General features: G+C 57.0%; 1 protein-coding gene across 2 annotated transcripts in view; it reads left to right on the top strand.

Annotated features, from left to right (window-relative positions):
• NTN3 (netrin 3) overlaps window positions 1-7932 on the top strand; it is a 35336-nt gene extending 27404 nt beyond the window's left edge. For both annotated transcript variants that reach the window (XM_048067004.2, XM_066977724.1), the window contains exons 6-7: window positions 4595-4669; window positions 4786-7932. In XM_048067004.2, the coding sequence (XP_047922961.1) occupies window positions 4595-4669; window positions 4786-5114 (404 nt within the window). In that variant the 3' untranslated portion in view covers window positions 5115-7932. The remainder of the gene's footprint in view (window positions 1-4594; window positions 4670-4785) is intronic.
• Window positions 7933-14530: the final 6598 nt, after the last annotated feature.

Genomic DNA, 14530 nt, shown 5'->3' with positions numbered 1-14530 from the left:
CAGCTCGCAGGGCAATGTAATAATGGGGTCTTCTCCCCTTCCCCAGTACCCCCTGCACAGCCCAGCTGTCCCCCCATCACCCTGGCATATCTGCTCCTCGGGCAGTGGGGCTGGCACCGCAAGGGCTGTGCCTGGCTCCTGCAGGGACCGGGAGGTGCACCCAGGACCTTTGGGGTCTCCTCTCCACTCAACCCCACAGAAAGGCCAGGGGCTGGGCACAGGCATTTCTCTTTCCTTTCCTCTGTTTTTCTCATGGAGGTTGGTGGGAAGTGAAGTCAAGGCTGTTCTCTGGCTTGTTTTGGTTTTTGGCCATGGAGATCCTGACTGGGAACTGGGAACACTGGAGAAGGGGCTTTGGGAAAAGGAAAATGGAGGGGATTTGGACAGTTTTATTGCAAACAGACAGCGACTCGTAGAGCAGAGTTAATCAAGGTGACTCCCCTCCAGTGCTGTATAAGTAGGAATATTCTTAGAATTGTGTCTGATATTTTCAGCTGCATAAAAATAAATGCCACTTGATAGCGACCCTGGTATTTACTTTGTTTTAGCGGAGCAGCTCTGTGTTAAACAGCCTGTAGTTTTATCTGTGGCTTTGTTGTTTTAAGATTTCTGCCTTATAGCTCAAATATCTTTAATGCAAAGTAGCTCGCTTAGCCCCCGGCCTTCTCCAGGGACCCAGCCTGGGTCCTGCAGGACCTATTCAGGGGGATCAAACACCGCCAGGGGCTGGCCAGGGCAATGCACCCAACACCCTGCCCCCTGCCCGCTGCCCGCACCCCCCTGCTCTGGCCCCCCTGGGAGCCCCGGAGCCTGCTCCCCTCCCGTGCTCAGCAGCAGGTGTGCCAGGCTGCGGCCGCCCGCAGGAACAGGGGGGCATTGTTCGGGGCTGCTGCTGCTCAGGTGCTTCCCCCCCACCGGCTGCTGGCCCTGCTCACATCTGGGCTTTGCGTTGACGTTGTCATCCCATCCCCTGCGTCGCATTCCCCGGGCCCTCGCAGCCGCTGAGGTCCGGCTTTGATCCCTGCCCAAGCGCAGACTCGCTCTGCAGCAAAACGTCCTGCGTCCATTTCTTGTAATTTTTATTGTTATTATTCTAAAATATTTTCCACTTAGTGAAAAAAAAAAATAAAAATCTTGTTCCCTGTTAGCAGAATTAACAAAACTAGTGGAGTGCAAAACAGGTCTTTAAAGGAATTCAAAGTCAGCAGTAAAAGATTTGTAGCCGTAACACCTAATTAAGTTACATCTCTCTTAAAACAAAATATTCCTTCTTTTTTCAAGGCGAGGCGAAGTAAACCAGATGTGCAAACCCACCGCCTCTCATGCGCTCCCCCCGCGCAGGCGTGGGACGGAATGGGATGTGGGTCACATTGCCGATGCCTGCCGACTGGGGCTGGGGGCTGTCCCAGGGCTGCAGCGGTACCTCGGTGGGGAATTGGCATGTCCCAGGGCTGCAGCAGCATCTCAAGGGGTGTGGGTACACATCCACAGCTTCTGCTACCCCCGGCCCCTCCGCATGCCCTGGACATGGCAGAGAGGTGGGCAGGAGGGCGGCTGGGAGGGGAGGTCTGGCTGCTTAGGGCAGCTATTGGGGTTACACTGGATCTTTCTGCATCCTTGTAGCACGTGTAACACCACATGGGGAGGGCTGTAGGGGAGATGGGAAGGTGAGGGATGCTCTGGGACAAGAGAGGTGCCCATGAAAGCAGCTTCTCCACTAGCTGCGATAGCAGGAGAACCTCTGACAGCAGGTTCTCCTGGCAGTTTTGCCATCACGGAGAGCGTGCAGTGGGAAGAGCAGCAACCCATGCCCTGGTAGTGGGTATCCCCATGGAGAATGGGAGGATGGGGCCCACCGTGGTCCACGGTCTTGTCCAGGTGAGAGGCATGGGGATGAGACCCTACCCGGCACCCCTGGCATGGTCATTTCTGTCCCCTGCACCCAGCCCACGTGTGGTGAGGGAGCCATGTGTGCAGAGGCAAGGAAGGGCAATAAATGCCTCGAGTTACTTGGTCGTCTTAGTTTTTTTCCCAAGTTTCTAACATAAATTGAGCAGAAATTGGTTTTATATTTGACAAATGTTCCTCAGCATAAAGCTGAGGTTAAATGTCCCCAAAAAATCCCAAATCGTTAATTTCACATACCATTTCTGGCTCTTCAGAATCACAGTTTTATGATGTTAATCATGAGCAGGAGCCCAGGGCAGTTATTGTTTTTCTTCTTTTATTCCTCTCCTTTGTTCCTGCGCACAGAGCCAGGGGAGGGCTGGGGGTCTGGCAGGTTGGCCAAGGCTGTCCCGCAGCTCATCACCTCCCAGCACGCCGTCGCCCCCCCGGCGCATCATCACCCCACGGGCTCGGCTCAGGTCCGATCCAGCACCCATCCTGCTGCTGGATGCTGCCGGCCGCTCCGGTTCCTGCCACCCTCCTCTGCCCAGGAGCCAGCGGCTGCAGACCCATGGAAGGGCCGTGGCCGGGGCCGGACCCAGTGGGGTTTCCGTGCCCCGCGGCCGCCTGCTTTCGCCGCCTGGCCCTGCATTGTGTGGCGCTGGCTGGCTGCTGCCGTGGCTCAGCTCCCAGCCCCGTCTCCAGCAGCAGGGGGGACTGCGAGCCCATATGGTCCTGCGTGTCCTTGCGAAAATGCAGCTTGGCTCAGGCAGCTCTAGCCAGATTTGCAAGGAGCTGAAAGCGGCCCCAGCGGGGTTTTCTCTTCAGAGGCACCTAAAAGCGTGGCCCTCTCTGAAGATGCTGCGTGCCGCCAGCCGCAGCATGCTGTGCCCCTGGGGCCTGTCCCCACAGCCACCCATGGCCTCAGCTCTGTCCCTGCGCTGAGCTCGTGGGCAGGGATGTGGCCACGACTCCGGGCACTCTGTCGAGCTGCAAGAAGAATGCTGCTATTAATCACTCCTGCTGCTCCTCCTTCCTTTTTTTTTTTTTTTTTTTTATGTTCCCCTCTTTTCCCTTGGAACCCTTTTGATTTCTTTAAAAAAAAAAAAAAAAAACTCTCCAATCCACAAAACGCCTTTTCTGCCCCCATAGATGACTTTACAGCTTGTGGCGTTAAAAAGTCATGCTGGTACAGAAAGGCTCAGCTCTAGAGGGCAGGTGATCCTGGCAGTTCTCTGCACCCGTGGTGCTGGGGATTGGGGTAACCTGCTGAGACGGGGATGGGGACAGGGACAGGGACAGGGACAGGGACAGGGACAGGGACAGGGACAGGGACAGGGACAGGGACAGGGACAGGGTGGCCGTTCCAGCCCAGCAGTGGGGTGGTGAAGCAGGGGTGACATGGTGACATGGGGCCTGAGCCGAAAAGCAGGGCTGAACCCCTCCTCCGCCAGGAATCAGCTCTGTGCTGAGCCCCTTCTACCACTGACAAATTTGGACTGGGCAGCACAAAGTCCCCACCGAAAGAGAGCCGGGCAGAAAGGGGAGCAGCAGAGCTCGGGACGAGTTTGTGCTTCTGGGCTTCTTTCTTCCCTCTTCCCCCGTCCTGCCCTTGGCACCGGGTGCTGCTGTTTCCCCCCGTCCCCCGCCTCCATCCCGAGCCATCGCTGTGGCAACCCGCAGACAAAGAGAGCTCAGAGCCTGCCCGCTCGTCCCGGGGCTGGGGCCGGCTCTGCCAAGCCGGACAGAGAACCTGGGAGAGAAAGGAAGAAAGATGGGCTTAGAAAAACGTGCCGTTTGGAAAGAGACAAATTGAGATGTTCAAAGGAAGACGGCAGGGGCAAAGAAAGGAGGAGAACTGGGCTGCTTCGGGCGATTGTTGGATCAAAGCCTTTGGGGAGAAGGAGAGAGGCATTCCTGGCCTGCCCTCCCTCTGCTTGAGATGCAAATCTGGGGCCTTTAGAAATGCACAGGAAAAAAAAAAAAAAAAAGCCTCCATGAGGACATGAGCCTCTCCCGGAGGCCGGGGAGCAGCAGGAAGGGATGCTGCAGGGAGGGAGGGATGCTCTGTGCTCCTACACATGCAGGGAGGACAGGAGGACGGCGTGGTGACCTTCCCTGCCGTGCTCGGTCAGCCTGAGGGCAGCTGGGAGTGATCTTGCCTGCTGGTTCCCCCTGTCCCCAAATCCTTCTGGGGGCTTTGGGGCCCCACCAAGAGCGGGGCTCAGAGGGGGCTGCCCATGGGGACGCTCCCAGCTGTGCCGGCCCCTGAGGATCACGATCCAGGCCCTAGTCCCTCAGTCTGCAGTCGGACGTTCCCTTGGGGTCCTTCCACCCCCTCTTGCCTCCCACACTCCCTCCACCACCCCGGAGCCGATTTATCCTGCAGGACGCCGGCACTGTTGGCACAGAAGGGGACACTGCCTGCCCGAGGTGGTTTCACTTCCCAGCTGCTGGGGCTTTAGTGCTGCGGTTTGGGGGCTTCAGCGGGGCCCTCCCCAGTCCGTGTGAGCTGTGGGGGTGCAGTGAGGTTCAGGGACCCCCTTGTTAGCAGAGTCCCGGGCCTGGCTCACAGTCTTGGGGAACCCCCCCAGGCTGGCTCCTCCTGTGTCACCTCCAAGGCCCCTTCCTCCTTGGTGGGACAGGACCCCGTGCACGGTGCTGCACTGCACACCCTCACACTTACCCCTCTGCTTCTCCTCTGCAGACTGCGACTCCTACTGCAAACCAGCCAAAGGCAACTACAAGATTAACATGAAGAAGTACTGCAAGAAGGATTACGGTAAGGGCCCCCTCCTGCTCCCCAGGGGACGGGCAGCTCCCGTCAGGAGGTGGCAGCCTCCCCCTCACCCAAGGCGGCACATCCCTGTCACCCTGCCTCTCCCTCTTTCCCCTCAGTGGTCCAAGTGAACATCTTGGAGATGGAGACGGTGGCCAACTGGGCCAAGTTCACCATCAACATCCTCTCTGTCTACAAGTGCCGCGACGAGCGGGTCAAGCGCGGCGACAACTTCCTGTGGATCCACCTGAAGGACCTGTCCTGCAAGTGCCCCAAGATCCAGATCAGTAAGAAGTACCTGGTGATGGGGATCAGTGAAAACTCCACCGACCGGCCGGGACTGATGGCCGACAAGAACAGCCTGGTCATCCAGTGGCGGGACGCCTGGACCCGCCGCCTTCGGAAACTGCAGCGGCGGGAGAAGAAAGGGAAGTGCGTGAAGCCCTGAGGGCTTCCTGCCCACCCCGTGCCCCAGCCCCAGCCCCAGCCTGGCTACGCACTGCCGGGCTGCACTCAGAGACTCTGTACATATATATAGTGTGAACGGACTCTTCTGTCTATAGTGTATATTTTGGCAACGGTCCCCTTTGAGTGTGCGTGTGCACGCATGGGTGTGTGTGTGTGGGTCTTCTCTAAGAGTGTATTAAAAGTAATGCAGTAATGACAAACCTTTAATGAGGAGCAAAGCGGAGGGGGTTCGCACAGGTGCCTGTTGCCTGAAGGAGCTTGAAGAGGTTGGTTTCTTGCTCTGGGCATGCTGTTCCTCGCTCTCCTGTCCTAGTCTCTTTTTTCCCTTGAAAAAAATCTTCTGACAGGCGTTGCTGTCTGAGCTCGTGGCTCTCCCTCCTCTGGTGCCCAGGGCCTGCCTCTTCCTTGCTCGCTGGAAACGCTCTGCTGCCAGCTCTCCATGCCCCTTTCCTTGCGCAGTAGCACTAGGAGGTCAGACTGCTCCATCATCCCGGTGCATGTATGGACTGAACGGGTGGAGACCGCCCCACACTGCAGAGGCCAGCCCCAGGAGCTTCACTGGGAAGACCTTTCTCAAGGTCTGGTTCTCCAGGACCTCAGGTTTACACGGACCGGTGCTGCCGCCTGGGGCAGGACCGATGCAAAGCTGCAGTGCCCTGGGGCAAGCCAGCCCTGTCGGAGGGTTGGTGGCAAAAGTCCCACAAAGCTGTGCTCACCAGGGAGCAGGGCACAGGCATTGCCTCTCCTGGTGCAGAGTCCAGGTGACCCAAAACAAAAGACCTGGAGATGCTCAGCTTCTCCTCCCTTGCCCATCACCTGCCCCGCCAGCAGGACTCAGGGCAGAGAGGACAGGCTGCCCAGAGCCAGCATCTGTATCGTACACCCCCCACGTCTGTGGACATATGTCCTCAGCCGGTACCAACTGGGATAATTCCACCCATTTCTGCTGAGCTGACACCAAGTGACTGCCAGCCTCGGTGTGCATCCTCGAGGTCTGGCCTGACTGTGAGTTCTCCTGGGAAGCAAGGCTGTGGCCAGGGCTGGCCAAGGAGGTGTGAGAGGCAGAGCAGCAGGAAGAGAGAAGAGCTTTTGCTGTCCGACCTCAATAAGCTTTTATTTCTTCTTCATACTGTATTAGTCTCCAGTTCAAACAGACATCAGTTTCTTCCCATGTCAAGGTTGTAGTGGTCTTGGCATAATAAACATGCGTGGAAATAATAGTTGATCTGACACTAGATGCTGATTTCACTACAGACCTTGCCTTGCTTGTTTAGGAACACTGAATGGCTCAGTGAGGTATTGTAGCCCACACTACAATATTCCAAATTGTTAGGAGGATGTTTCACACTTCTGAGCCCATTGCATGTTGAGCAAACTCCCCGTCCCACGGATGATGTGCAGTGCTGGAGCCTGCAGCAGATGAGACTGGCATAGACCAGAGGTAGTCAAGACGGGGGAGTTTGGGGAGTAAGGATTTAGGCATTTGTTGAAGCTGCTGGAGATGCTAACAGTGGCTTTTCAGAGATGCTCAGGACCAGCTTTCCCCCCAGTGAGGCCATCTTTCAGGCCCCCTGGATGCTGGGGTAGTCTCACAGGGCACAACCACAACTGGGACAGCAGAGAGGCAGAGGGCGTGTGGGACCACCTGGGCTTGCGTGGTCTGGCCCTGTGCTACGCTCCTGCCACAGAGCCTCCTTGCCTGCTCTGGATGAGCTGAGGGGACCCTCCTGTCCCTGGTACCACTTGTTCTGGTTGTCCCACACAATCAGTCTGCCACAAGATGTCCCTTGAACTCCATGGGCCACCCAGCCCTCCTCTTCCTCACAGTACTGCTTGCACCAAGGAGCCCTGGAAGCAGAGCTGCTGCCCTGGCTGGTGCACCCTGCTGTCCTAGCTCAGAAGCCAGGGCAGAGGCACCCCTGGTTGTGCATTGCGGGACTCCTGTCAGGGTCACCCATACAGCTCCAGCCAGGGCTCGGCATCACCCTAGGGTGCTCTGGGGACTGCTTGGGTCCTCTCTTCCATGGCCATGCATCCTCCAAGTACATACAGCCCTCAGGAGAGGCATGAAGTGCTCGTGCTCCCCAAAACCCACTCTGCACATCCAGCAGGGCAGGAGGCTCCAGGGCTTCCCTTGGCACCTGACTCTTCTGCCCACAAAGTCAGTTCTCAAAGCAAAGTGAGGATTTTGCTCTGGTGGCTGCAGTTTGGGATTTATCCTCCCAGCCAGCTCTTCCCTCGATTCATCCACCATGTCCAGTGGTGACCAAACGGGACAACCTGCCAGGGTAGCTCGTGTGTGTCCCGCTGGGCTCTGCACGCAGGCCCTGCACCATGCAGCCCAACAGCACCGCGGTGCTGCCGGCGGTGTTCGCTGGAGCCGGGCACCGGCTGTGGCTGGAGGTGTCCCCAGGTCAGGATCCAGCGGGTGCTTGGGGAGCAGCAGCGCTGCCCAGGGCTGCTTTGGGGTGTGCGTGTAAACCCTCACATGGCCATGCACTATTTTGTCCCCCATTTCCATCTGGTTCATACTTTAAGCCTGTGACTGGATGGGTCAGATCCAGGAGGCTGATGGGGTCCTTCTGAGACCCCCGTGCAGGTTTGGGGGGCTCTGCTGGCCTTTTGGGGCTGCTGAGATGTGTGGTGTGGTAACCACCTGGGGCCCCTATGAAATCCATGTTTAATATGTACAAAGAAAAGCCAGCAAATGTAATGGACAATAACGTAAGATACGCGTGTTTGTTTTTTTATTATTTTATTGTTATTATTTTAATAACACCAGTCTAATAAGCACCGACCACCTAATTCTGTGCCTTCTCAGTGAGAGCTGTGGAGCCAAGGGGCTTGTGGTGTCCCTGTGCCCCTACCCCAGCCCTGCAGGTCAGGGCTGTGCTGAACCCCGGGTTCCTCAAGAGCTGCCGGAGCCTTGTCCCTGCTTCACGTGCCCCTGGAGCGGGCACACCGTGGGGCACCAAGGCCCAATGGCTCCTGGCACGATGTGCACAAGTGACCCCAAAAAGCTCCCCCACGTCACCAGGACTGGGTCACCAGAGGGGACAGCAGCCCCGAACAGTGCATTCCTGCTCTCTGAGCTCACTGGGCAGGGAGGGGGCTCTCCCCAGCTCCCCCCCCCCACCCCCTCCAGTTCTCTGGCAGCTCAAGCATCTGGAATTACCCAAAACCCGAAGGGCTTTGCATCTCTGGGGGTGAAGCAGCTGGGAAAGCTCTTCGCATGCTGCTCCGTCTTCCTCTCTTTTACTCCAAGAGCCATAATTTAAGAAAGCGGGAATACTAATGGTATCGCTTGCTGTTTATTTTATTTAGGTATTGTTTTTATATAATCATTAATGGTTTATGTAATTATTTCATTGCTGTTCATGATGTTAATATTTAAACCAAGCCACAGTTAAAACAAAGAACAATCGAGCCAAATTTCCAGTAGGATTAACTGCTTTTGGGGGGAGGTTGGGGAAGAAAAAGGGTAATTAGCAGTCAAGCGAGGAGCTGCCTCCCCAGCCGTGCTGCTATGAGGGCAGGCTGGCTCACACCAGCTGCATCGGTGCAGGACGGGGCTGGGGTGGCTCCGTCTGGGGCAGGAAAAGGAGGTGCCTTGGGCCAGGGGACTGGGGTGGCAGCGGGGGAGACCGTGCTGGACAGAGCCAGTGGCCACCTGCTTTGCCTGGGCGAGGGATGCTGCAGCGGGCACCTGCCTCACCAGAATGAAGATATGTGTTTTCTGAAACAGCTCTTGAAGAAAAAAAATGAATTCAGTAAAAGATCTGCAAATGCAGTCAGCACCAAGGTGGCCCAGCACCTTTCTCATGAGCACTTCTTCAAGCAGACACCTGGGCTTCTCCCAGCCTGCTGCAGTCAGCTGGGGCAAACTGTCTCCTGGAGAGGCCAAGTCTGCAAGTTTTCCCCCGCTCTGGGACTGAATTTCGCAGCTGGTTGAAATTTTTCTCATTTCAAAACACTGATGGACATTTTTTTCATGGAAACCCAGAATTTGGCCAAGGAAAGAAGCAAAATGTGAGAATACTACGAGAAAATTCGATGCTCTTTTTTTTTTTTTTCCATATTCTCCAGCCAGCTCCAGTCACAAAAGATCGCGTAAGTGCTGGCAGCTGAGCCCCAGCCGCGGTGGACAGACGGACAGATGGACGCACGGATGCATGCACAGAGCATCTCCCATCGCTGCTCACCCAGCTCAGCGCTGGGCTTGGCGGCCTCCGGCTGTCCAGGGCTGTGTGTCTGAGCGGGGGTGAGGCCACTGCTCAGCCCCTTGCTGAGCACCAGGGAAGCACCCACAGGGGTGGCTGGGCTCCCGTGGCACTGCGACAAGTGCACGTGGCTCACAGTGCTGCGGGTCCACTGCACCCTGCCCCTGGCACTAAGCGCTTTGTCTGTCCCCCCTCACCAAGCACTGCGTCTTACTCGATGCTTTGTGGCCTCCACAAGCCTCATCGACCTCCCCGATTTTGCCTCCTGAGCACATCTCTGGGTGTCTGCACACTGCTGGTGGGGACCAGGGCAGGATGCGCCCCGGCTCCGAGCAGCTCCAGCCACTGCCAGCAGTGCAAAGAGTGGGAGGCGAGCGGTGAGAAAGGTGCTGTGCTCCACGGGGCACTTTTACAAGCTTTCAGGGCATTTATTCCATCGGAGTTAATCACCGTGCCATTCGTGCATCTGTTCACTAATTTGTCCATCCAAGCCATCCTTTCTAGGGTGCAGTTCAGTGCAGCGGCCCCAGGAAGCAAACCCCAAAAAGGGAGAGCCCCCCTCCAGGCCGGGCACGGGGAGGCAGCTTCCCACGGCAGCCGTGCGGGGGGAACATGAGGAAACGATTAATCGATGAGCTGGCCTGCGCTGTGTTTTTCTAAGGAAGAGCCAAAGACGGGGAACGGCTGGGGTCAGCGGGGCACCATCTGGAGAAACCCGCCAGCTCCCCCCTGCCGGGGCTTCCCACCTCGGCTGCAGTAGGGAGGACGAGGCAAAGGAGACGAGCAGTCCCTGTGGTCCCCAGGGACAGGGCCACCCCAGCGAGGGCTGTGTGGGTGCAGGCAGATCTGTGGGCAGCTCCCCGCTCTGCCAGCTCCGGGATGTGGGAAGCGGGATGTTCCTCACCCCCTCGCCCCACACAGCTCTGACCCTACAGCACGGCCACGGCCGTCCCCAGCTCCCTCTGCCCGTGTCCGTGGGGCATAGGGCCGGGTGGCCCTGCTTGCCCGGGGGACGCGAGGAGCAGCCCCGCTCCGCAGAGCCGCCAGCCGGCATCTGCCGAAGCGAGTCCTCTATTTACACAGCCAGCGCGAGACTCAAATAAACGGCCGATGTTTTCATCTTGGACAGCGCGCACTACCCAGAAAGCTCGGGGAACAGGCCTCTCTGCTGTCAAAATAAACACCACCCACTGCTTCCCCCGCAGAGGACCCACGCAAGGGGAAATAATCGGCTTTTGTTTATCGCGAGGGCTGGGGAGGTGCAGCACTCCCAGAGCGCGGCTGGTGCCGGGGAGGCTGGAAGAAGGGTGCTTGGAGGAAAGCTGGGGTTTCAGACCAGCACGTGCAGCATCCTGGGGAGTCCGGGGGGTCCCCGCAGGGCTGTGGGGTGCCTGGGGTGGGTTCCTGCCCACGGAGCCCTTCTCGGGAGCAGCACGGAGCCCAGCCGTGTGCTATCCCCTGCCCCAGTGCACGGCTGTGCCGTGGGGCTGAGGGCTGGGTCCCTGCCTCCCACCCCCGGCCCTGCTCCAGCACTCTGTGCCTCCCAAGAAATCCCTCTCCAGCAACCTGCTGGATCACACGGGGAAATTCCCCGGCTCCTCCGTCCGTCCGTAAGCCAAATTAGCTCTCAGGGAGCGCCTGGCGAAACCTCGGGCCTTTGTCTGCTCCGGGTGCTCTCAGACTTTTCCCTGGCATCCACCAGGAAGGCCGTAAATCTCCGCTACTGCCTCCGAGTCGAACATTTCCTCCGAGCCCCATTATTAATTTTCTGAAAGATCCCATAAACCCCCAGATGGAAAAATACGGAGATATTTGCACATGTGCCGTAAAACACATTGCCCATCTATTTCAAATGGATGTGGCAATATATAAAACATACTTAGGGCATGAGCCAGGTTTCACGGTATTTAAACAAGGCGGCATGATGTAATTGGAATTTACAGCGTAGAAGCAGATTGAAGCTGGGACTCGGTTGCATACCATATATCTTCAATCTCCTGAAGATTTGGCCTGCTTTACAATGCCAAATGCCTTTTGTACTTGTCACCTATATTTTAAGTAGATGAACAGCTCCTTTTGTGAAGTGTAATGGTTGGAAAATATATATTTTCCACCTGAATTTCACAGAGAGGTGACATCTGCCCGGTCCCCTGCGGGCAGCGCGGTCCCGGTGAGCTGGCAGGTGCCAGCCCTCTGCATCCCCATCCGAGCTCCAGCCAGCATGGCACCAACAGCAGGGCCATGGCACGGCTGTCCCCGGGCTGTCCCCATCACTGCCACCCCCTGGGACCAACCCACAGCTGGGTTTCAGCTCTGGCAGCCCAGTTCCTCCCATCAAGGTGCGTTCCCCCGAGCAGCCGGGGCAGGTAGGGTGGATTTGGGGTCGTAGTCCTGGGGGAGCGCTTACAGCAACGCGGGTGCTGCTTTTCAGCTGGGGGAAGCTTTCCACGGAGTGGTCAGAAGTTAGAACTTCCCCAGGAATTTTTGAAAAATGAGTAAATCGAGTCGTTCCCTTCCGGCAGGAGGAAAAGCCCTCCAAAAAACGTCAGTTAGAAATAATCCAAGTGATTTGTTTGGAAAATTTCGGAGCGCGGGTCCTTCTGAGAGCCAGGATGGCCTCTCAGCCTCCTTCTCCAGAGCCAGGAGCCAGGAGCCAAGACCCCCGGTCCAGGGCAGGAAGCCTGGAAGTGCTCAGAGCCACATCCCCAGCAGCCGCAGACCACCTGCAGCAGAGCCAGCACCAGGACCCCGTGAGCCCACCCGGGGCCATCGCTGGGCTGGACGCTGAGGAGCTCCAGACTTAATTCAGGAACAAGCCCAGCTATTCTGCACAACTGTGTTATCAGCTCTTTGCTAGCTGGGCATTGGCATTTATTTCTTTAGACCCAAAGGGACCTTGTCTATCATTTTCCAAGCAGTTCTTAGCACCAGGCAGAAGGTCTCTGAGGGTTTTTCATGAGGCTCGAGCGTGTACAGCACAGTGAAAACTCTCCTCACCGCTGTGTGTGCGTTCTCATCTCCAGGACGCCAGCCCTCAGACCTCTCGGAGACCCGACTGCCAGGCTATGGTGAGCATCAACTCCCCAAAAACCAGAAGCCTTTGTGTCATAGCCATGAGGGAGCCTAAGCAAGAGGAACCACTCCTCATGCTTGGTGGTTTGACCTTCACCAGGCAAAGAACCAGCCTCACAAAGCTTCACAGAGACATCGGTATGAGCAGGTCGGCACCAGGTACTGAGCGCTGCCTTAGAGGTGCTTGGACCTTGGTTGCTCCTGGGTCAGCGTTGGGTTTTGGCATTGGTACAGTGATGCGGAGCTGGGTTCTGACATCCTAACTCCCTCCTCGTGGGGCGTTTCTCTGAGATGAGCTCTCCTGGGTTGGTTTCCAGCCTCCACGAGGTGAATGCCATCGCTTCTCTTGGCTGCCAGCAGTGCTCATCCGACAGTTTGGTTCGTTAATTCTGAGGGAAGGGGAGAGGCAGCAAGGTGAGATCGTCCTGTGCTCCCCCAACTCCTTTTGTCAGGGTAACTTTGCAGATGTAGGAAGAGAAGAAAGTCGATGGTTTAAGCCTCCCGTCTTTTTGTAAGGAGAGTACAAAGCCCCACAGGGAAGGGTTGAGCTTGGCAGAGCCTGGGAGCACTCAAACATCAGCAAGGCAGCTCTGACAAACGGATGGAGCCAGGACTGATGGCTCGGGAGGGGACAGCGTGGATAATGGCAAACAGGCACCACGCCAGTGGTTCTACACCTGAAGAGATGGAGCAGGTCTAGGACATCAGAGGCATCTGAGACTGTTTCCTGTACAACACGTGGTCGGTACCGATGCTGTGGGGCCGACCAGGACAGATTCTCAACAGGAGTCAAGAAACACGACAGAGAAATGCACAGATGTCTCTGTATCTCTGGGTCTCCCTTCCACGTTCCCACCACCCTCCTCCACCTTTCTCTTACTCATCTCTCTCGCCTCTGACCTCTCCCCTCCTCCCACCACACTTTCTCTTTTCCCCAGTTTCTTGCTGTTTGGCTGCTCCTTCTCCCCTTCCCATCAGAGATGATAAATCACCTCTTTGGATGAGCGTCATCGACATACCAGACTCATCCTTCTCTTGACCTCCTCGGCTCCGAGCCACTTCCAGGCGGTAAGAACTGGACCCAATTACACTGGAGAGATCATCTGTCCACCCAGCCAAACAGGAACTGGTCCCTTCCCCATTTCCCTCCAGCCACAAGTCCTGCCTTTACCAGCCCAGCACATTCGGAGCAGGCTGCACATCCCTCCGGCCATCAGACTGTGGGTTTGTCCCCAGCTGGGACGCCTCATGCTAAAGAGAATGCCACGTGCACGTGCCCCTCTCTCTCCTGATCTCCCTTACCTTGCCCCCCCTCGCCCTCCCCCAGCACACATCTGCTCACACGGTTCTAGAGAATTCGTTTCATCTCACCATTGAGTCGTTTATTTCTTTCCAGAGAGTTAAAAGCCTGTCTCCCTTGATTTAGTGAGTCAAGAGTGGCTGGGAGGGGTTGGGGGGGGGGGGGGGGGGAGAAGAAAAGAATGAAAGAAAGAAATAAAATAATGAAAAAAAGGTCTCGGGAACATCTGGAGTTGCTCTTAAGCAAGATGCAATATTCTCGGCCAGATGTTGAGTGACTGGCTTCTACTTGGGAAATGTCAGCATGTTAGATGTGGAAATCCCACCCGACACCACCTTCCCTTCCCTCCCCACTGCCTCCTGGTGCTGCCCACGGCACCCTCCTGGAGGAAGGGGAGGTTTCTTGGGGCCTTGCTGGGTGTCACCAGGAGGCATTGCCAGGCTGAGATGGTCACTGGGACGCAAGCAGCCCGCCAGGATCCGCAGGGGCTGGGTGAGCTCATGGTGCCTGCCTGGGGTGGCCGAGGCAGAGCCAGGCAACGCAGGAGGCAGCCGGGGAGGTTTCACAGAGCTGAGGACGCAGCTGCAGCAGGAGAGCTGGGACAGCAAAGCCACCCGAGATCTCTGGCAGCAGGCCTGGCTCGGCAAGGACAGCACAGAGCTCTCTCAGTCCCCAGGTGAACCCATCTGGCCAGGTGGACGTCAGGGAGCCACATGCCTCCCTTCCCTGCAGGACGGAGCTCTTGGAGAGGTCACTCATATCGAAGCACCCTCGTCACCCCGGGACCCACTGGGAGCGGTGTGA

This window comes from Anser cygnoides, chromosome 15 (assembly GCF_040182565.1).
Source record: "Anser cygnoides isolate HZ-2024a breed goose chromosome 15, Taihu_goose_T2T_genome, whole genome shotgun sequence".
Lineage (NCBI taxonomy): Eukaryota > Metazoa > Chordata > Aves > Anseriformes > Anatidae > Anser > Anser cygnoides.
Note: the sequence above shows the minus strand (reverse complement) of the source record. Positions and strands in the feature narration are given on the sequence as shown.